General features: G+C 44.1%; 1 protein-coding gene across 1 annotated transcript in view; it reads right to left on the reverse strand.

Moving 5' to 3' along the window:
• Nucleotides 1–23,151, reverse strand: part of nav3 (neuron navigator 3) — a 291,371-nt gene that overhangs the window by 105,663 nt on the left and 162,557 nt on the right. The window contains exons 7-10 of the mRNA XM_041216018.1: nt 9,485–9,623; nt 7,928–8,195; nt 3,955–4,663; nt 1,003–1,500 (exon numbers count right to left, since the gene is read on the reverse strand). Coding sequence (XP_041071952.1) covers nt 1,003–1,500; nt 3,955–4,663; nt 7,928–8,195; nt 9,485–9,623 — 1,614 coding nt within the window. The remainder of the gene's footprint in view (nt 1–1,002; nt 1,501–3,954; nt 4,664–7,927; nt 8,196–9,484; nt 9,624–23,151) is intronic.

Genomic DNA, 23,151 nt, shown 5'->3' on the forward strand with positions numbered 1-23,151 from the left:
CCCAGCTTGTGGTGTCCCGCCTTCCAATGTCACGGCAGAGTTGTCATTAAATCATTCTTGCTGAGAATCAAATCACTTCTTTCAACAATTATTGAATAAATGAATGCATTTTCACATGAGTAATTCAAAATATCAAAAAAACATTCTTTTCTAATGCCCCTGTGATAACTCTCCTGGATGTTACTCATGGGAGTGTTTAGGAGGTTAATCTCCAGTCCATGGAGACTCCAGGGCAAACCTGGAGGGCTGGCAACTCCTTTCCATGATGAATATTCATTAAAATGATAAGGAGGTTTTGATAAACAGCATGAGATAGCTTCCAGAATTTTATTGTGACATGTTTTATGGTAAACCATTGTTTTTAAGCACATTCTCATAGCTTATAGCACAGAAGAAGGTCATTTGGACCATCTTGTCTGTGCTGGCTCTTTGAAAGAGCGATCCAATTAGTCCAACTGCTAATTGCTCTTTCCCCATATCCCTGTAAATATTTCCCCTTCAAGTATTTATCCAATTCGCTTTTGAAAAAAGATTCTCCTCATTCCCCCTCTGGTTCTCTTGTCAATCACTATAAACCAGTGTCCTCTGGTCACTGACCCTGTCATCACTGGAAACAACGTCTCTTTGTTTACACTATCAAAACCTTTCCATTAAATCTCCTCTTGGAGTCCTCAGCTCCAAACAGAACAATCTCAGCTCCTCCAGTCTCTCCATGATAACTGGTGTAGTGTGGAGAGACGGTGAAAGCTCCCCAAAACATCCAAAGCCAGCGCTTTGAGAGGAGAGTAGAGAACAGTCATAATGAGACAGATATAAGCAGACAAAGCCAGCCAAGTCTTCATTAACCATTCTAGTAAATCTTCTCTACACCTTCTTGAAGACCTTGACTTTCTAAAGTGTAATGTGCTGAGCAGGACACGATACTCCAGCCAGGGCCTAATGCTTTATAAAAGGTTTCTTATCGACCTGTGTAGTTAGGTTAGATGAGAGTTCCCAGCTTACCTTTCTGACAGTGTCGACTTGACGCTCCCTGTCCTCATTAGCAGATTTTGTACTTCCCCTTTGGGCATTGTGGTCAGTCCGGACAATGAGCCATGGTAGCTGAGCGGGAGATCGATCGACTCAGAGCTGGTGTGCAGGCTGGTCAGGGAAGGATAGCTGAGAGTGTCCTTACTGCCTCCTGGTGAACTGCTGAGACTCGCCGTCAACTGGTGCCCACTGGAGGTTAAAGAGTGGAGTGAGGCTGGGCTAGACGCCAGCGACTGGTTTAGACTGCCCCCTTCTGTGGGCAGGTCTGATGGTTTGCAGCCCACTGAGCCACTCCCTCCACTACTGGCCTGCCCACCAGCACTGGCGATGCTTCCTGTCCCAATGGAAGGAGACTCAAGGCTGCCTTGGCGAGTCAGCGAGGCATGAGGGTTAGAGATGACAGTAGAGCTCTTCACTGATTCCGAACTAGGCACACTGCCTGCTTTCCCACTAGTTTTTGTTCCAAACAGCCTTTGGACAGAGAGAGATAAAACAATAAGCCAGGAGCTTGTGACAGTGAACAATGTCTCAAGGAAGAATTGGTCTTTTTAACTAAAATAAATTGCATACAAAACAAATCCACAATTATCTAGCCTGCCACTCCCAATGCCAGTACTGAAGGAGTGCTACACTGTTGGAGGTGCCATCTTTCACATGAAACACTGAACTGAGACCTCGTCTGTCCTCAGACGCATGCAAAGGATTCCACGGAGAAGCCTGAGCAGGGAAGATCTCAACCAACATTGCACAAGCAAAGCAAATTATTTGGCCATCATCACAGTGCTGTTTGTGGGAGCTTGCTGTGCACAGATTGGCTGCTGTGTTTCCTCCATTACAACAGTGATTATACTTCAAGTGCTTTTGGACCCCCTGAGGTTGTGAAAGGTGCTAGATAGATTCCCTTGAGTTTAGACAATTAAGGGATCAGCTAATGGAGGTGTTGAAGATGAATAAAGAATTTGATAGAGTGGATAGAGAAAACTATTTCCTCTGGTGGGGAGAGACCAAAACAAAGAAGCATAACTTTAAAATTAGGGCCAGGCCTATCAGAGGTAATGTGAGGAAGCATTCCTTCACATAAATGGTAGTGGAAATCTGGAACTCTCTCCCCCAGAAGCTGCTGAGACTGGGAGACAATTGTAAATTTAAAAACACGGAATGATAGACATAAGGATATTAAGGGTCACGGAGCCAAGGCGGGTAAACGGAATTAAAGTACCACATAGCAATGATCTAATTAAATGGTGGAACAGGCTTGAGGGGCTGAATGGCCTCCTCCTGTCCTATGTCTATTTACAAAGCAAAGGTAGTCAGAATTAACTGCCAAAGGGCCTTCCCAGTGGTTTCGCTTCAAGAACCTTCCACTGTGAAGCACACATTGTTTTCTTAAAGAGATTCTCCAAGTTATATTTCAGTAGCACAACAAGAACATTAAACTCCACTGTAGGAATGAACTGGACAAGTGAAATCCTACACCGCTTACCTGTTCCATTGGTTTCAAATGTTTATCTTTTGGGTAGATTTTGTGTCCGCGGAGGTGAAATATAATACTTTTGGGAAGTACCTTTTGTGCTTCCAAGTAAATCATTGCTTAAATGATCAAGAAAATAACCCTATCTTCCCACAACAGTGTGGTTTGATTTCAAACTCAGAGCAGTGATTCCCATTGGATAAGTGTGACAATCCAAATTTTGCAAAAACGTAATCCATAAGATCTTGCTCAGCTGTTGCAGTATGGACAGCTTTAGCGCTGGGCCCAGCAACCTATTAGAAGCTGAATTTGCACAAAAAAGAGAGAAAAGGAAGAAATAACATCCACATCAGGTGTGACTCACCTTCCACCATTTACAAGGCACAAGTCAGGAGTGTGATGGAATACCCTCCACTTGCCAGGATGAGTGCAGCTCCCACAATACTCGAGAAGCTTGACACCATCCAGGACAAAGCAGCCCCGCTTGATTTGCACCCCATCCACAAACATTCACTCCCTCCACCACCGACGGACAGTAGCAGCAGTGTGTACCATCTACAAGATGCACTGCAGGAACTCACCAAGGCTCCTTAGACAGCACCTTCCAAACCCACAACCTCTACCATCTAGAAGGACAAGGGCAACAGATAGATGGGAACATCACCATCTGGAAGTTCCCCTCCGAGTCACACACCATCCTGACTTGGAAATATATCGCCGTTCCTTCGCTGTCGCTGGGTCAAAATCCTAGAACTCCCTTCCTAACAGCGCTGTGGGTGTACCTACACCACATGGACTTCAGCGGTTCAAGAAGGCAGCTCACCACCACCTTCTCAAGGGCAACTAGGGATGGGTAACAAGTTCTGGCCCAGCCAGCGAAGCCCACATCCGATGAAAGAATAAAAGAAATGAACAGGAATGAAACAAAGGGACTAAGAAGTGAAAGGATGTCTTTCACCATCGCTGCTTACAATCATTGGAAATGAAAAGGGGAAAAGTTCCAGAATGGCTCATTTTTGGCATCCCACTAAGATATCACATCCCCAAAGGTTCATTAGCTTTCAGTTAGCTAGCTGGTAGTGCGTAGTTCATTCATAATTATGACCCAATCAATTCATTTTAAATAGACGTGAAATGTCAATGCAAGTGGCTGATGTAAGACCTGGAAGATCGGGTTATAACACTGTAGTCCCAACTCCCCAGATCATGTACCTTTGTGAGCTGGGTCATCACTCAGAGCTTTTCCAAGCCTGAGGTAGTGCTCCCAAGGTTGGAACCAGCCTATCTTAGGTGTGTCAGGCAGATATAAGTGACAGGCAGGTTCCAGCTCAGAAATCTTTGATCACCTGATCTTAAAAGGTGAAAGAGACAGATTCTATGTCACAAAACGCTACGAAACCAGAGGGGTTAGGAAATCACCTGCACAAATTGTTTCGACAGGCATCGTCACTAACCTGCGGAACGTTGGTGAGGAGATATCAGGGTACTTAGAGCCCTGTTGTCTTAATCCTGATGTTCCGCTGCTGTTCATGGACGGAGGGCTGGACTTTGGAGAACTTGACAGTGACATACTTTCCGGATCTGACACTGTGGCTGCCTTCTCCCGCTCTCTGTCACCTTGACTGATGCTGATGGGACTGGAGCGACCCGAGCCTACTTTGGATGGCTCTCTCAGCTTGGAGGCTGTGCTACCGGCTGATTTGCCGCCAGCATTGGAATCGATGCTGCTGGTACTGGAACGGTGCCCACCGCGGCCGGCTATGTTTCCAGTGCTGGACTTGTCAGGTCGTGGTAAGCTGCGATACTGCAGGTTAGTCCTGGAGCTGATCAGCAGGATCCCGTCCTCCTGGTTCTGGGAACCATCCAGACTTGTCTTTCTGACAGATGTTGACTTGCTGGGGATTCCCGAAGACTTGGGCACTTTTCCCAGGGTGGCGGAGCCACTGGTCACTGTGGCTCCGCTGGCAGTTGTGACACTGGATGAGGAGACGCCGGCCTTTTTAAATCCAAAGGATCCTGCAGCCGGCGTGCGTGCAATCCCTGATGGTGGCTTTTTCCCTTCATCTCCGCTGCTCCTTCCTGCCTCTGAGGGAGAGTGTTGGGTCGTTGTGCTTTTTAGGGACACTTTGCCCTTTTCTGAGACTTTTGCATCTTCCGTTTTTCCTGTAATTGGCATGTTGACAATTAAACACGATACTTACAGCACAGAAACAGGCCACTCAGCCCAACAGATTTATTATGGTGTTAATGTTTAACACTATTCTTCAGCTAAACCCATCAACATATCCTTCTGTTCCTTTCGCCTCCATGTGTTTATCCAGCTTCCCCTTAAATACTGCTCACCTCAATCACTCCCTGTGATAGTGAGTTCCACATTGTCAACGCTATCTAGATAAAGAAGTTTTGCCTGAATTCCCAGATCTTTGTCTTCATCTCTCCTGCCCACCCATTCTCCCCACCTTCACCTCTATGAATCCATTCTCTTTAGTACCCTTACCTAACACAATCTATCAATTTCCATTTTGACATTTTTAATTGACCCCCAAGTCTTAACAGCTTTCTGGGGAGAGAGTTCCAGATTTCCACTCCCTATTGTATGAAGAAGAGCCTCCTGACATCACCCCTGAATGGCCTGGCTCAAATTTTAAGGTGATGCCCCCTTGCTCTGGCCTACCTCCATTAGATCCATCATACCAACTCCTTTAATTATCCTAAAAATCTCAATTAAATCGCCAATTAATTTTCTATATTTAAGAGAATGTGAGCCTAGTCCATGAAACCTGTCGTCATAATTTAATCCTTTTAGCTCCGGTGATGATTCTGATGAAAATATGCGTGGAGGTTGGTGAGAAAGAAATCCAACTGGACCAAATAATTTCTTGCAGATTGAAGAACGTTGGTTCAATCCATTCTGGAATGAGTGACAAGTGACAGCATTATCAAACTCACTGAACCGAAACTATCAGGTTAATTTGAAGGATAACCATCCTGAATTGTTTGGGATTTCATTTTTTTTTTATGAATCATGACCTCTGTCTGTGCTGTAAATCTGTAAACTCTTATGATTTTGGGATAAGACCAGCTAGGACCCAATTGAAAAACTTGTACTCAGCACAGATGGGAAAGTAGAATGGCCTCCTTCTGTGTTGTAAGCTTCACAGAATTACACAGCATTTACAGCACAGAAACTGTCCTTTCAGCTGCCTCCCACCCTTCTTCACCCTAGGGTCTTAAAAAAAAGTGGCTGCAGTGATAGTAGAGGCATTTGTTATAACCTCCCAAAATTCCTTAGATTCGGGAAGGGTCCCAGCAATTTGGAAAATAGCTAATGTAACATCCTTAGTCAAGAAAGGAAGGAGGCAGAAAGCAAGAAACTATAGGCCAGTTAGCCTAACATCTGAAATCGCTGGAATCCATTATTAAGGAGGTTATAGCAGGATACTTAGAAAATCATAATGGGGTCAGGCAGTGTCAACATGGCTTTGTGAAAGGAAAATGGTGTTTAACGGATTTATTAGAGTTGTTTGAAGAAGTAACAAGCAGGGTGGGTAAAGGGGAACTTGTAGATGTGGTGTATTTGGATTTCCAAAAGACATTTGACAAGCTGAAACATCAAAGGTTACTCCACAAAATAAGAGCTCATAGTAAAGGGGGTAACATATCAGAATGGATAAAGGATTGGTTATCTAGCAGGAAGCAAGGATTAGGGATAAATGGGTCTTTTTCAGATTGGCAAACTGTAACTAGTGGAGTGCCACAGGGATCAGTGCTGGGGCCTCAACTATTTACAGTTTATATCAGTGACTTTGACGAAGCTACCAAATATATGGTTGCTAACTTTTCTGATAACACCAAGATAGTTAGGAAAGTAAGTTGTCAAGGCAACAAAAAGGGTCAACAAAGGGATTTGGACAGGTTGACTGAGTGGGCAAAAATATGGCAGATGGAGTAAAATGTGCAAGAATGTGAGCTTGTCCACTTTGGGAGGATGAACAGAAAAGCACTATTTATACTATTTAAATGGAGGGAGATTGCAGAACTCAGTGGTACAGAGGGATCGGGGTGTCCTGGTATATGAATCACAAAAGGTTAGTGTGCAGGTACAGTAAGTGACTAGGAAGGTAAATGGGATGTTGGCATTTATAGCAAGAGTAATGGAATATAAAGGTAAGGAAGTTTTACTGCAGCTGTACAGGGCCTTGGTGAGACCACACCTGGAATACTGTGTACAGCTTTGGTCTCCTTATTTGAAAACTAATGTAACTGCATTTGAAGCAGTTGAGAAGGTTCACTTGACTCATTCCTGAGATGAGGGGCTTATTGTATGCGGAAAGGTTGGACAGGTTGGGCCTTTATCCATTGCAGTTTAGAAGAATGAGAAGTGATCTTACTGAAACATAAAAGATCCTGACCAGGATTTTCCCATCTTGCCTCTCCAAATTTTCCATCCCAACTGCAGCATTTCTAGACGTAGGCAGAACTGGAAAGTCTCGGCCCCTGAGGGGGATTGATGGAGTAATTACCCCCACCACCCCCCCCCCCCCCACCACCCCCCGGGAGGATGATTCTTCTTGTGGAAGACTACAACTAGGTGACACAGTGTAAAAATAAGAGGACTCCCTTTTAAGACTGAGATGAGGAGAATTTCTTTCTCTGAGAGAGTCATTAGCCTGTGGAATTCTCTTCCCCGGAGAGCAGTGGAGGCTGGGTCATTGAATTTCAAGGCTGAGTTGGATGGATTTTTGATGGACAATGGAGCTGAGGGTTAAGGGGAACAGACAGGAAAGTGAAGTTGAGACTACAAACAGATCAGCCATGATCTTATTGAATGGAAAAGCAGGCTCCAAGTGCTGAATGGCCTCTCCTGCTCCTAACCCTCTGTTCCTATCTCACTCTATGAACACATCTTTCTATTCCTCTCTCCCCTGTGTGTTTATCTAGCTTCCTTTAAATACTCCTTATGGTAGAGAGTTCCACACTCTGGGCAAAGAGGTTTCTCCTGAATTCACTATTTGATTTATTAATGACCATCTTATCTTGATGGCCCTTGTTTTCAACTGCCCCCACAAGTGGAAATATCCTCTCTACGTCCATCCTATGAGTCCCTACATAAATTTTAAAACCTCGATGAAATCACCTCTGAGCTTTCTCTTTTCTAGAGTAAAGAGTTCTAAGAGCAGTCACATTGGACTCGAAGTTTATTGCCCATCTCAAGGGCAGCTAGGGAGGGGCAATAAATGCTGGCCTAGCCAGCGACGCCCACATCCCATAAATGAACTTTAAAAAAAAAACATTAATTCTGTTTCTCTCCCCATAGATGCTGTCCAGCCCTGCTGAGTATTCCCAGCATTTTCTGTTTTTATTTCAGATTTCCAGCATCCTCTGTACTTTGCTCTTACATTGAGTGGATCATTTCTATGCCCTTACCTGGGGTTTTTAAGGGGTGCTTGTTCCGGGGTGTGGGTACCCCTCCTTGGGCTGTCATGCCCCGTCTCCATGAGCCAGTTTGAGACAGGGACAGGGTTGGCCTTTGCCCCTTCTCCGAATCATCAGACAAATCAGAGGGGTTCCTCTTCCATTTCTCGCTCGAGTCCATCTTCAACGTGTCTTGTCCTTCCTCGGGCTTTTTCAATTCTTCACCGCTCCAAGCAGTTTCATTTTCTGATGTTGAGTGCTTCTCTGAGTCTGTTTTGAGCTGTGAGAATGTACAGAGTAAAGTAAGAACTGTCTATCAGTGGCCAGTAATTTGTTTGCTTTTTTTTTATGCTGTTGAGGAATGAGGGCTGGGAATCAAAATGTCTTTCACATTCTCTGCCTAACAAGCAGGACTGTCTCTCTCCACAAGCTAATAGTGCAAGGGGTCAGCTGAAGCTTTGAGACAAGGTTGATAATTCTTGCTCAGTAAGGGTAACAAGGGATAGGGTGCGAAGAGAACACAGGTTTAAGATAATTGGTGAAGGAACCAGAGGGGGAGATGAGGCGAGTTTCTATTTACGCAGTGAGTTGTGATCTGGAATGCGCTGCCTGAAAGGGCGGTGGAAGCATTTTCAACTTGAAAGGGAATTGGATAAATATTTGAAAAGGAAACATTTGCAGGACTATGGAGAAAGAGGAAGACATAGGTAGCTGAACGCTCTGCCGAGGTACTACATTTCTGTGGATGAATTGGCAGAAGAAGAGTTCCTCCAACATCTGGAGTGCATTGAGGAATATTTAAATATTCATTTATTGGCATTCAAATCAAAACACATTTTTAAATCACAAAGGACAGATAGCTTTTGGCAACATTAACTCTGGCCTCAAGGGTATCATCTTAGCTGAAAGATTAAGAAATGAGAGGATAACATAGCATTTAATACACGGGACTGAGATGGCAGAATTCTCAATGTCTCATTCAACAGTAACAACCAATGTTACAGACTGGACATGGTAGTGCACAACAGGCTTGTATAGCTTTAAATATTAAATATCTCTCTTCCCTACTTTTGTAAGCCCTTTCAGCCCTACATCCTTTGATGGTCCATTCCGCTTTTCCAACTCTGTGCTACTGGGTGTTCCATCATTGCTACCCAAGCCTTCAGGCGTCTGATCCTCTCTCCCCAAGCCTTTCAGCCTTGCTTCATCCTTTCCCACCTTCCAAACCCATCAAAAATAATCTCTCCCACACTGCCTCAGGTCACCGACCCCGACACCTCATTCACCACACCGACCCCCATCTTCTCTCACATAGAATCTAACCCTCAACTGTGAGGTGATTTGGAGTGTGAAAAGCATTCTATAAATGTAACCTGTTGACAATACTGGGGAAATCAAGCTTTATTTTTATATCCAAATAATTCCCTTTGTATCTTAACAGCGTAAAAAAGATAAATGAATGAAATCCAAAATACTTTCCACTTGCTGGAATTTTCTCCATAGCTTTCTTTCTCGTTTGTAGCTACATTACACTTCGATGGTATAAGGGGTTTTATGTGGAACATATACCTGAGTTCTGGTATTCTTCCTGGAAGAGGCGGTGATGTTCGAGTAAGAGCTGACGGATGAGGTTGTGTTCAAGTCATCAGTACTAAGGTTATCAAGTGTGTCACTGAGACCACTGCTGATTGAACTGCTATCATCCCAGCTAAAACAGGACAGAGAGAAATCCATAATCAACCAATTTAACACAGTCGAGTTCACATTGTATTATACCGCAGAACCATCACTTAATTAGATTCTTTGGTACAATTATGCATAATTATCCAGGGTCCACACTTGGTGATGGTTGCCCTTTATAAAATAACGCAGAGTGGCTGAGACTATTATTAATCAGGGCAGCTCCACGAGAATCATCACATACAAAGGGAAAACACTAATGATCAAAGGCTCCTACTGAGGATGCATTATATTTCCCACTTTGATGTTATAAGATGAATAAGGAGCCATTACTAAATACACTTCATGACTCTGCCCAATTCTTTTTGATTTAACACACTCACATCAATTTGAATTTTGTACTAACTGGTTTCTGGCCCATCATTTTATTTTTTTTTAAAATTTAGGACCTTATAATTTCCTTTCAAAGACGTTAAATGATAGCATGATGAATCAGTGCTCCTCCATGTTGAACATCACTTGGAGGAAGCACTGAGGGTGGCAAGGGCACAGAATGTACTCTGGGTGGGGACTTCAATGTCCATCACCAAGAGTAGTTTGGCAGCAACACTACTGACCGAGCTGGCCGAGTCCTAAAGAACATAGCTGGTAGACTGGCTCTGTGGAAGGTGGTGAGGGAACCAACAAGAGGGAAAAACATACTTGACTTCATCCTCATCAACCTGCCTACCACAGCTGCATCTGTCCATGACAATATCGGTAGGAGTGACCACAGCACAGTCGTTGTAGAAACAAAGTCCTGCCTTCACATTGAGGATACCCTCCATCATGTTGTGTGGCACTACCACTGTGCTAAATGGGATAGATTTCAAACAGATCTAGCAACTCAAGACTGGGCATCCATGAGGCGCTGTGGGTCATCAGCAGCAGCAGAATTGTACTCAACCACAATCTGTAACCTCACGGCCCGGTATATCCCCCACTCTACCATTATCACCAAGCCAGAGATAAATCCTGGTTCAGTGAGGAGTGCAGGAGGGCATGCCAGGAGCAACACCAGCATACCTAAAAATGAGGTGTCAGCCTGGTGAAGCTATAACACGGGACTATTTGCATACCAAACAACATAAGCAGCAAGCGGCAGACAGAGATAAGCAATTCCACAACCAAAGGATCAGATCTAAGTTCTGAAGTCCTGCCACATCCAGTTGTGAATGATGGTGACAATTAAACAACTCACTGGAGGAGGAGGCTCCACAAATACCCCCATCCTCAATGATAGAGGATCTCAGCACATCAGTATAAAAGATAAGGCTGAAGCTTTTGCTACGATCTTCAGCCAGAATTGCCTGGTGGATGATCCATCTCGGCCTCCTCCGGAGGTCCCCAGCATCACAGATGCCAGTCTTCAGTGAATTTGATTCACTCCATGTGATGTCAAGAAACAGCTGATGGCACTGGATACTGCAAAGGCTATGGGCCCTGACAATATTCTGGCAATAGTACTGAAAACTTGTGCTCCAGGACTTGCCGCGCCCCTAGCCAAGCTGTTCCAGCACAGCTAGAAAACTAGCATCTAACTGGCAATGTGGAAAATTGTACACGAAATGCAGGAAAAATCCGACCAGGCCAATGACAGCCTCATTAGTCTATTTTCGATGATCAGCAATGTGATGGAAGGAATCACTGACAGTGCTATCAGGTGGCACTTACTCAGAAATAACCTGCCCAATGATGCTCACTTTGGGTTCCTCCAGGGCCACTCATCTTGTGATCTCATTACAGCCTTGCTCCAAACATGGACAAAAGAGCTAAATAAGAGATGAGGTAAGAATGACTGCCCCTTGACATCAAGGCAGCATTTGACCGAGTGTGGCATCAAGGAGCCCTAGCAAAACTGGAGTCAATGGGAATCAGGGGGAAAACTCTCCCATGGCTGGAGTCATGCCCAGCACAAAGGAAGATGGTTGTAGTTGCTGGATGTTAACCATCTCAGCTCCAGGACATCACTGCAGGAGTTCCTCAGGATAGTGTCCTTGGCCCAACCATCTTCAGCTGCTTCATCAGTGGCCAGTAACATTCGAACCACACAAATGCCAGGGAATGACCATCTCCAACAAGAGAGAATCTAATCACAACCCCTTGACATTCAGTGGCATTACCATTGCTGAATCCCCCACTCTCAACATTCTAGGTGTTACCATTGACCAGAAACTGAACTGGACTAGCCATATAAATATTGTGGCTACAAGAGCAGGTCACAGGCTAAGAATCATGTGGTGAGTAACCCACCTCCTGACTCCCCAAAGCCTGTCCACCATCTACAAGGCACAAGTCAGGAGCGTGATGGAATACTCTCCACAGTGCGATGAAATATTGTAATAATATCAGAAAATTCTGGAAAACTCAGCAGATCTGGCAGCATCTGTGGAGAGAGAAACAGATTTAACATTTTGAATCTATATGACTCTTCAGAGCTAAAGTGAAGTAGAAATGTGATGGATTTTACATTGTTTCAGAGGGGGTGGAGGAGGTGGAGCAAAATGGAAGGTCATGGATAGGTGGGAGCTCAGGAGAGATTAACAAAGATGTCTCAGGACACCAGATAAAGGGAGTGTTAATGGTCGTGCTAAAGACTAAAGACTGGGGATCAAAGGTTATGGGGAGAAGGCGGGAGAATGGAGTTGAGAAACTTATCAGCCACGATTGAATGGCGGAGCAGACTCGATGGGCCGAATGGCCTAATTTCTGCTCCTACGTTTTATGGTGTTATGGTCTTAAACACTACCATTAACACTCTCTTTGTCCTGAGGGGTCTTGACAAGGTGGACATTAAGAAGATATTTCCTCTTGTGGAAGAATCTAGAGCTAGGCATCAACTGTTTAAAAATAAGGGGTCATCCATTTAAGACAGAGATGAGGAGAAATATTTTCTCTAAGGGGATCGTGAGACTTTGAAACTCTCCTCCTCAAAAATCATTGGAAGTAGAACCTTTGAATATTTTTTAAGGCACAGGTAGATAGATTCTTGATAAGCAAAGGGAAATGTTACTGGGGGTAGGCAGGAATGTGGAGTTGAGGTTAAAATTAAATTAGCCATGTTCTTATTAAATACAAAGCAGGCTTGAAGGCTGAGTGGCCTACTCCTGCTCCTAATTCGTATGTTCGTATGATGCCACTGTTTCCAGTTTCCACTCCAAGCTCTGTTCCCCAGCTACTCACTCCATCCCTTTCCCTGTCTGAGTGTGAGCAAGTCTATTCGCAACCTTGATGTTCTATTTCATCGCAGGAGAAGCTTCGAATCTCATACTCACATCATTGTTAAGGCTGCCTATTTCCACTTCTGCAACATCATCTACCTCTGTAATCTCTTCCAGTCCCACAACCCTCCAAGATATCAGTGCTCCTCTAATTCTGGTCTCTTGAGTATCCCTAATTTTAACCACCCAACCACTGGCAGAGGCACCTTCAGTTTCCTGGACCCCAAGCTCTGGAATATTTCCTGTAAACCGCTCCACCTCGCTTTCCTCCTTAAGGCACCCCATAAGCCTCCCCCTTAACCAAGCCTTAGTCATCTAATCTAAAATCTCCATTATGTTTTATAATGCACCTGTGAAGAACCTTGGGCCACTTTATTATGCTAAAGACACTATAGCAAACTATGTTGTGGTTGTAATATAGGAAAGTGCTGCAATTGTATGACATGGCTGCTCGAGCCTTGAAGCCGTCACATCATCAGATGAGAGTCTTGGTCATGATCAAACTGTATAGGGCTCTGGTCAGACTGTAGCTTAGTGACTATAACCAGATATTAAGGCACTAGGGATACATTGAAGAGCTGGGGTCCATGCAGAGACAGAACATAAAGCTGACCCCCTGACATGAGAAACTTGGGCATTTCAAAGTGGAAAGGAGGTATCTGAGAACGATTTTACAACTGCACACAAACTCACTAAGTGCATACGAATTAGAAGCAGGATTAGACCACTCAGCCCCTTGAGCCTGCTCCACCGTTCAATAAGGTCATGGCTGATCTGATTTTAATCCCAACCCCACATTCCTCCCTACCCCCAATAACCTTTCACCCCCTTGTTAATCAAGAATCTCTCTAGCTCCGCCTTAAAAATATTCAAAGACTCTGCTTCCACTGCCTTTTGAGGAAAAGAGTTCCAAAGACTCATGACCCTCTGAGAGAAAAAAAATGTCTCCTCATCCCTGTCTTAAATGAGCGAGACCTTATTTTTAAACGGAAACCCTAGTTCTAGATTAAGTTTACTTTAAATTGACTGGGACAAGAGAGATCACAGATTCAAAGTAGTAAAAGGCAAACTCAAAACTCACATCAGGAAACTCCTCTTCACACAGTAGCAATGAGCAAATGGCACAGGCACCATAATAAGTGTTGCAGGTGAAAAGCCTGCAACTGTTTTAGCAGCACTTAGATGCTGCAGTGGGGCTAGTCCAGGGTGTTCCTAGGTGGATGAATTATGGACTGAATGGCCTTGCTGGTCCATAATTATCTTGTGATCAAGCCTTACATTTGCCATGTGTAAAGCTACAGGAATCTGGGGTCAGTCAAACCATAACTTCAGCATTCTACTGCAATGGAACAGTAGCTGCTAGAGACACAGTTTGTTTAGGATCTCTCCTGAATTTGTTTGCATAATTCTGCTCTAAGAACACAATCTTTAAATAGTTTAACTTTTAATATCAAAAAAGAAAGACTAGCATTTATATAGTGCTTATCAGGAACTCAAGACAGCCCAAAGCGCTTTGCAGCCATTGTTTGAAGTGTAGTCACTGTTGTAAGTTAGGAAATGTGGCAGTCAGTTTTCACACAGACACAAAACACAAACAGCAATATGATAATGGTCAGATCATCTGTTTTAGCGATGTTGGTTGAGGGATGAATATTGACCAGGACGCCAGGGAGAACCCCCCATCTCTTCTTCAAAATACAGACTGTAGGATCTTGTACTGCACCTGAGAGGCCTCAGTTTAACTTCTCATTCGAGAGACAGCCCCTGTGACAGTGGAGCACTCCCTCAGTACTACGCTGGCGTATTGGCCTATATTATGTGCTTCAATCCCTAAACCATTGTTAATATTATTAAAGGTTTTGTTATTCTGGAATGTTTCAAAGGAACAGATGGTTTAATCACAATAAGTGAAGCTGGAACGACAGCCTCAATTTGTTGGAATTAGTTTGCATGTAACATTTTATTTTATTTACAGAGCAACTTCCTTGCAGGAGTCAAACTATCTCCAGAGCTGATCTGTTCTTTAACCCGACTGACTGGCTGTAATGAGCTGTATGTGGAAGCCACGGAAAATCCTGTGCATAATATTTGAGGATGGCACAAAGATCATTCTCTCCTTCTCCCATCAGGTTATTTCCCTTGATATGTGGCTTATTAAAAAAGAACCTACAGTTTGGAAAGTGCAAGCAAATGCAGCTGCAAGACAGCCCATGTTAAAACTTTCACAGATTGCTGTGTGGACCTGCCTTGGCATTGCATATAGCTGGGCCGGAATTGTCCGTGCCCGTGGGCATTGTCCGTGCTCGGCAACAGGAGCGGGTAATATGGCAAGAAGGCCAAAAATCAGTTTCACGATGTCGTGAAACCACTTTACGATCGTCCGCTCAGCCCATCGATGGCGGGTTACGTTCCCCGCCATTGGACGTTGGGAATACATCAGCATATCATCATAAGGGCAGCGCCAAAATCATCCCTCCCACCCCCTGCACTGGATCGTCCGCCCATGCCGAAGTGTTTCACCACAGCGTATATATGGCATACATTTGGCAGGCTTCACTTTGAGGGGAACTCGGAGGTAAGCACACAATAACGTTGCACAGTGCTCACCTGGGTTGCCTATGTTGGAGGTGTGGGGGCAAAGGGCTGCCCTGCGATTGAGGCCATTTCAGGGTGGGGGGCAAGGCCTGTCCTGTGATAGATGGTAATGCACAAGCACATGCGGGGTCGGTGGCTGGGGGGGGAGAGGGGAAGGGAAGTGGCCACGCATTAGGGAAACCTTGTATAAAGAGACTATTCTTCTGTAACTGAGACAGTTCAGGTGCAGCCACATTGATAAGATTGGAGTTGGGACACTAGCTTATCTGCCCACTCGAGCAACACATAGGGCTGAAATAGCCACCAAATGCTCCAGCGCTTTTCACCCCTTGGGCACAGACTGCAAACTAATGAGTGTTTTAGTGAAGGGGATGAAGGGGCACCTTGTACAATCTCCTTGCTGAAGCCGGCCATGGAGCAGTCACTGGTGGAGGTGCTCACAGCCCCTTGCAATCTCATCATCCTGGTTTGGACCAGTCTCCCCCATGGTTCAGGTTAACAGTGCAGCCTTGCAGTGCGGGTTAGGAGAATGCCTGTGCCTGAGCTGAGAGCACAGCCTGCAGTCCAATGGGCAAAGCTGCTGCCAATCGGTCAGGTGGAGTGGGGGGGAGGTGTTGGGGTTTCGGGTAGTCAGGCAGCACACTAAACTCTGACCATCCAAGTGGTGGCCAACATTCTCCGGGATGCATTAAGGGGTGGAACAGAGGAGATCATTCATCGTCTTGCAGCACTGGATGGCTGTGCTCTTGTGCTGGCCTTTGGCACTGACCACCGCTGCCACCGCCTCTCAAGCTAGACATCACAGCGAGCCTCCAATACATCCAAAGGGCACTCGAGAGATGTGTCATTGATCCTGGGGGCTGCAGTTGTCTTGCCTTTTGGGCCACATCTTCTGTGTAGCAGCTGTGGGCTGGAAGCACTGAGAGGTGTGCGAGCGGCTGTACTATAAATGTGGCACCCAGCGTGATGATCTGGCGCAGTGATGGCGTGGAGGGTGATTGAGAGCCCACCTATCATAGAAACACTGTGTTTCCCAAGAATGTATAATTACTGCAACGGGTTTGGGGCGTGGGAACATAAGAAATAGGAACAGGAGTAGACCATTCAGCCCCTCGAGCCTGCTGTGCCATTCAATAAGGTCATGGCTGATCTTCTTGTGTTTCAATTTCCACATTCCCATCTAACCCCATTAACCTTTGATTCCCTTGCCTAACAAGAATCTATCTATCTCTGCCTTAACCTTATTCAATGACCCCACCTCCACCATCTTCTGAAGCAGAGAGTTCCAAACTCACACAACCCTCTGACAGAAAAAATTCTCCTTATCTCTGTCCTAAAAGGGTCACCCCTAACTTTAAAACTGTGCCTCCCTAGTTCTGGACTCACTCACTAGAGGAAACATCCTTTCTACATCCACCTTGTCAAGGCCGTTCAGGATCTTGTATACTTCAATCAAATCACCCCTTACTCTTCTAAACTCCAGTGGGAACAAGCCCAGTCTGTCCAACCTTTCCTCATAAAGCAACCCACTCATTCCAGGTATCAATCTAGTAAACCTCCTCTGAACTGCCTTCAATGCATTTACATCCTTCCTTAAATAAGGAGAACAAAACTGCACACAGTATTCCAGGTGCAGTCTCACCAATGCCCTGTATAACTGAAGCATAACATCCTTACTTTTATGTTCAATCTCTCTTGTAGTAAAGGATAACATTCCATTAGCCTTCTTAATTACTTGCTGTATCTGCATACTAACATTTTCTGACTCATGTACTAGAACACCTGGATCCCTCTGCACCTCAGAATTATGCAAATGTTCTCCATTTAAGTAATACTCTGTTTTTGTTGTTCTTCCTGCCAAAGTGAACAACTTCACATTTTCCCACTTTAAGCTCCATTTGCCAGATCTTTGCCCACTCACTCAACCTATCTATATCCATCTACAACCTCCTCATATCCTCTTCACAACATACTTTCCTACCTATCTTTGTGTCATCTGCAACTTTAGCTACCATGTCTTCACTCCCCTCATCTAAGTCATTGATGTAAATTGTAAAAAGTTGAGGTCCCAGTACAGACCCCTATGGGACTCCCTTCGTCACATCCTGCCAATCAGAAAAAGACCCATTTATGCATAGTCTCTGCTTTCTGCCAGCCAGTCAATCTTCTATCCATGTTAATATGTTAACCACTACACCAAGTGCTTTTATTTTCCATAATAATCTTTGATGTGGCACCTTATCAAATGCCTTCTGGAAATCCAAGTTCAGTACATCTACAGGCTCCCCTTTATCCACTGCACATGTTACTCCTTCGAAAAACTCCAATAAATTGGTTAAACATGAATTTACTTTCACAAAACCATGCTGACTCTTCCCAATTGCCTTGCATGCTTCTAAGTGCCCAGCTATAACCTCCTTAATGATCGATTCTAAGAATATCCCCACGACAGACGTCAAGATAACTGGCCTATAGTTTCCTGTTTGCTGCCTCCCTCCCTTCTTGAATAGAGGGGTTATATTTGCTACTTTCCAATCTGGTAGAACCATTCTAGAATCTAGCGAATTTTGGAAAATTAACACCAACGCATCGACTACCTCATTAGCCACCTCTTTTAAGACCCTAGGATGAAGTCCATCGGGACCCGGAGACTTGCCAGCCCACAGCTCCATCAATTTGCTCAGTACCGTTTCCATAGTGATTTCAAATTCACCAAGTTCCTTTCCCCCGCTCACCTCCTGATTTACAGCTAATACTAGAATGTTTTTGTATCCTCTATAGTGAAGGCAGAAGCAAAATATTTGTTCATTTCTTCCACCAAATCCTTATTATCAACTATTAACTCCCCACTGTCACTCTCTAGAGGACCAACACTCACTTTACTTACTCTTTTCCTGTTTAAATACCTGTAGAAACTCTTGCTGTGCGTTTTTACATTTCTAGCTAGCTTCCTCTCATACTCTAATTTCTTTTTCCTGATGATCCTTTTAGACATTCTCTGCCATTCTTTATATTCTGACCAATTATCTGACCTGCCACTCATCTTTGTGCAGTTATTTGCTTTTTCCTGAAGTTTGATGCTTTTCTTAACTTCTTTAGTTAACCATGGATGGTTCCTCCCCTTAGAATTTTTCTTTATAGTAGGAATGTACTTATTCCTAAATACCCTAAAATATCCTCTTAAATATCTGCCACTGCTGCTCTGTTGATCTATCCTCTAGCCTAGTTTCCCAGTTCACTTCAGCTAGCTCAGCTTTCATCCCCACATAGTCGCCCTTATTTAAGTTTAAGATACTGGTCTTAGACCAACTCTTCTCCCTTTCAAACTGGATGTAAAATTCAATCATATTTTAGTTGCTGCTACCTAGGGGTGCCTTTACTCTGAGGTCATTAATTAATCCTGTCACATTACACAATGCCAAGTCTAATATAACCTGCGCTCTGATAAAAGCAAAATACTTTGGATGCTGGAAATCCAGCATCTTCTGATGAAGAGTCATACGGACTCGAAACGTTAACTCGGTATTTCTCTCAGATGCTGTCAGACTTGCTGAGACTTTCCAGCAATTTTTGTTTTTGTAACCTGCTCTCTGGTTGGTTCCATAACATGCTGCTCTAAGAAACTATCTCGAAAAGAACTCCTTATCTAGGCTATTACTGCCAAGCTGATTTTTCCAGGTTATGCGTAGATAAAATCACCCATGATTATTGCTGTCCCTTTATCATAAGCAACCAATATTTTCTCTTGAATACTTTGTTCTACATTGTGGTTACTGTTTAGGAGCCTACAGACCACTCCCACTAGTGACTTTTCTCCCCTACTATTCCTCATCTCCACCCAAACCTATTCTATATCCTGATCTCCTGAACCAAGGTCATCTCTAACTGTTGCACCAATGCCCTCCCTGATTAACAGTGCTACCCCTCTACCTTTACTTAGCTTCCTATTCTTCTTTAATGTCATGAACCCTTCAATATTAAGGGCCCGATCCTTGTCATCCTGCAGTCACGTCTCTGTAATTGATATCAGGTCATATTTATTTACTTCAATGTGGGCCATCAATTCATTTACTTTGTTATGAATGCTGTGTGCATTAAGATAGAGAGTCTTCAGTTTTGTCTTTTTGTTACCTTTGTAACATCTAGTCTTGACTATTGATGTATTCTTAGGTTTTTTTCTCTCTGTCCCTTCCTGCCATTCTCTGATTCTCATTTCTCATATTACCATTTTGCTCTCCTATCTTGACGCTACACCTTGAATTGCTACCTCTACCCAAGCTTGATCCCTCACCCTCTTGTTTAGTTTAAAGCCCTCTCTACTTCCCAGTTATGCAATTTGAGAGGATACTCATTTGAACACGGTCCAGGTGTAGAGCCGTCCCAACGGTACAGATCCCACTTTACCCAGTACTAGTGTCAGTGCTACACAAACCGGAACCCGCTTCTCCCTCACCAGCCTTTGAGCCACTAATTCTTCTCTCTGGTGTTATTTGCCCTAGATAATGACCTGGACGCTACGACATAAGAAGCCACCATTGTGGCCTGTGGTTAAAATGTCGTTTTACCCGCTCGCTATCGCACTTCGTGCAAATCTAGGACCATTCTGCCTCTGGTGTGGTCATGCAATTGGTCACTAGCCTGACCTGCATCTTTAAAGCTGCTGCATTTCATAGGAGAATTTCAGTGACTAAAGATGGTGTAAGATGCTGAAACCAATTGAAAGGCAATGTTCAATCCTCTGTAAATGTCCAACGCTGACTTGCCCTCTCTCTCTCTCTCTCTCTCTCGCTCTTTCTACTTTTGAGTTTTGTATTGTTAACATGGTCTGACAGATTGAAAAAGCACAATGGAGAGAAAGATAGAAATAGAGAAATCAAGAGGGATGGGTGCCTGGATGGATGGACAGACAGATCAATGGATAGATTGAAAGAAAGAAGGAACCAGATTACTGCCTGGGTGGTGAGGTTGAAATTCTATCCTCAGAACTAAAATAGAAAGGACATTAATTATTTCAATGCACAGAGTCTCAAACCACTTGCTAATGCTGAGAGTGTATTCTTCAAGGTAATCATCTGTGAAGCATGGCAATCCTGTCATCACTGTTCGACAGGCTTCAGAAAGCGTGCACAAGTCTGCTGTCATCCAAATTTCAATTGACACGTTAAACCCCACTGCAGCAGCCCTGCCATTTAGCTGCAGTCTCAAAGATGAAATAGAAGAAACAGGTAACATCTTATTATACAAGCAGGCTATATATATATGTATATATATATATATATTCCTTTCCCTGTGCAAATTCCCCAATTGCCAGTCAGCAAATCCAATATCCTTCAGTAAAATGAAGGTTTGGTAAAGGGATGTGAAAGCTGCCTCACCCTCGAAGGTTACAAACTATGTAGCCTCACCCCACCCTACCCCCAATAAAGGTCCAGTGCGGTGATTCACCAAGCTAGGGTAGCACAGTCCGTAATTCACACCTCTTCGAAGTTGAGGCCCAAGGGTTTTGTCCTTGTTACATTTTCTTCCAGAAAGAACGTGCATTTATATAGTGCCTTTTGATGACCTCGAGACATGCCAAAATCCTTTACAGCCAATGAAATGCTTTTTTGAAGAGTGGTATAGAGAACAGAGCAGGCAATTTGCACACAGCAAGATCCCACTAACAGCAATGTGATAAAGAAAGACTTGCATTTCTATTGTGCTTTTCATGATTACTGGACAATTCAAAGCATTTCACAGCCATTGAAGTATTGTTGAAGTGTAGGCGCTGCTGTAATGTAGAAAACACGGCAACTAAGGTGCACACAGCAAACTCCCAAAAACAGTAATTGTGATACTTATAATGTCCAGATAGACTGTCATTGTAATTTTGAACAAGGGTTGAATATTGGCCAGGACACCAGGAGCAAGTTCCCTACTCTTCTTCCAAATAGTAGCCACGGGATCTTTTACCTTCTCCACAGGCAGACATGGCTTCAATGTAATGTTTCATCTGAAATACAGCACCTCTGACAGTGCAGCAGCACTTCCACAGTGCAGCACTGCAATGTCGGCTTTTTTGATTTTTGTGGAAAAGATCTGGAGCAGGACTTGAATCCAGAACCTTGTGATTTGAGGCAAGAGTGAGTCACGACTGATACCAGGTCATTTGTATCTGAGTTGTAGATTGAGGGATAAATGGCCAGCACGGAGGGGAAAGCTCTCTTGTTCTTCTTCAAAATAGGTGCTGCATTTGCCTGAGGGAACTGACTTGGTTTAACATCTCATCCAAGAGACAGTATCTCCGGCAGTGCAGCACTCCTTCAGTACTGCAAATTTTAAAACCAACGACTCATGCTAGGTATTCGACAGGTCAGAGCAGCCTTCCATTACTTCAACGGAGTGTGAGCAAGGGCTATTCCACCACACGGGTCATCACTGCCAAGATTAATCGTATCTTCACTCATATTCAACGCAGGTACATCAGTACAGAGCATGTTCAGAGGCGGTTTGGGAGGGAGCCACCGGATTGAGCAGGAACAGTCCGAGGCATCATAATGAATTTGTCATGGTTTCCCACCCATTCCCACCCCATCCATCCTGGCTAAGACCAGCCAATTCTGGGGTCTGCCCTGAAATCTCCCAGCTGGACATTTAGGGATGGGTAACAAACACTGGCCCAGCCGGCAATACCCACATCCCATGAATGAATCAAAAAAAACAAAAACTCACTTTGAGCACCTCATGGCACAGTCCCCACTCGGTGTTCAAGATAGTTTAGCTGTTCTCTTTTGGGTTTTAAGAGTTTTCAAAATACAGAACGATGTGGGAGAATATATTTATCAAAAATACCTGACAAATGGATGTATTTTAAAAGCTACAAAGGGAACACGGGGGTGGGGGTGGCGGCGGGGGGTGGGGGGGCTTAAATTAATAATAAATAAAAACACAAAATGCTGGAAAAACTCAGCAGGTCTGGCAGCATCTGTGGAGAGAAAGACAGAGTTAATGTTTCGAGTCCGTATGACTCTTCTTCAGAATGAAATGGAAGTAGAAATGTGGTGAAATTTATACTGGGCTGAAATTAATCTCGGACAAAAGGAAGGAGCCAATCAAGCGGATTAATCATAAAGAACTGACTGCTTGCTTTCCTATTGGTTCCATAAGGCAGGTTGCTGATTCACTGCCTCCTGCTATCACCAAAGACTCATTTCATCCCATAGTTTTCAAAGGTATAAACCTGGAACATGTTATAACAAATATGGAATCCTGTCTTCCATGGAAGCTTGATATCACTTTCTCTCTTTAATGCTCTGTCACTGAGGCACCGCATTACCTGATGCACTATCTCAACTCAAGAGGTTGTCAAAGATCACTCACTGTGCCTCTTCATCCACAATGTGGTCCGTTGGCTAGATCTGAGTCCCAGGAACCCTTTCATTGTTTGTTTTATTATACAACGTTCCCCTTCAAGATCACAATGCTGCAAGAGTATGCAACGCCTTTCCATTCGAAAAATGATGGGGCACCGTCTGAATAGTGTTCATTCACCATTGCTGCCTCATCTGTGTATGAATGTTCCTATGTTTTCTGAACCTAGCACAAAGGTGCTGTTGGCAGCTGTGTGAAGGAGCAGTCACAAGGAAGAAGCAGCATGTACACCATTACTGGATTATTGCTGTCAATGCAATTGTTTGCATCAAGGCAGGTTGCTCGATCGCA

Source organism: Carcharodon carcharias, chromosome 21 (assembly GCF_017639515.1).
Source record: "Carcharodon carcharias isolate sCarCar2 chromosome 21, sCarCar2.pri, whole genome shotgun sequence".
Classification (NCBI taxonomy): domain Eukaryota; kingdom Metazoa; phylum Chordata; class Chondrichthyes; order Lamniformes; family Lamnidae; genus Carcharodon; species Carcharodon carcharias.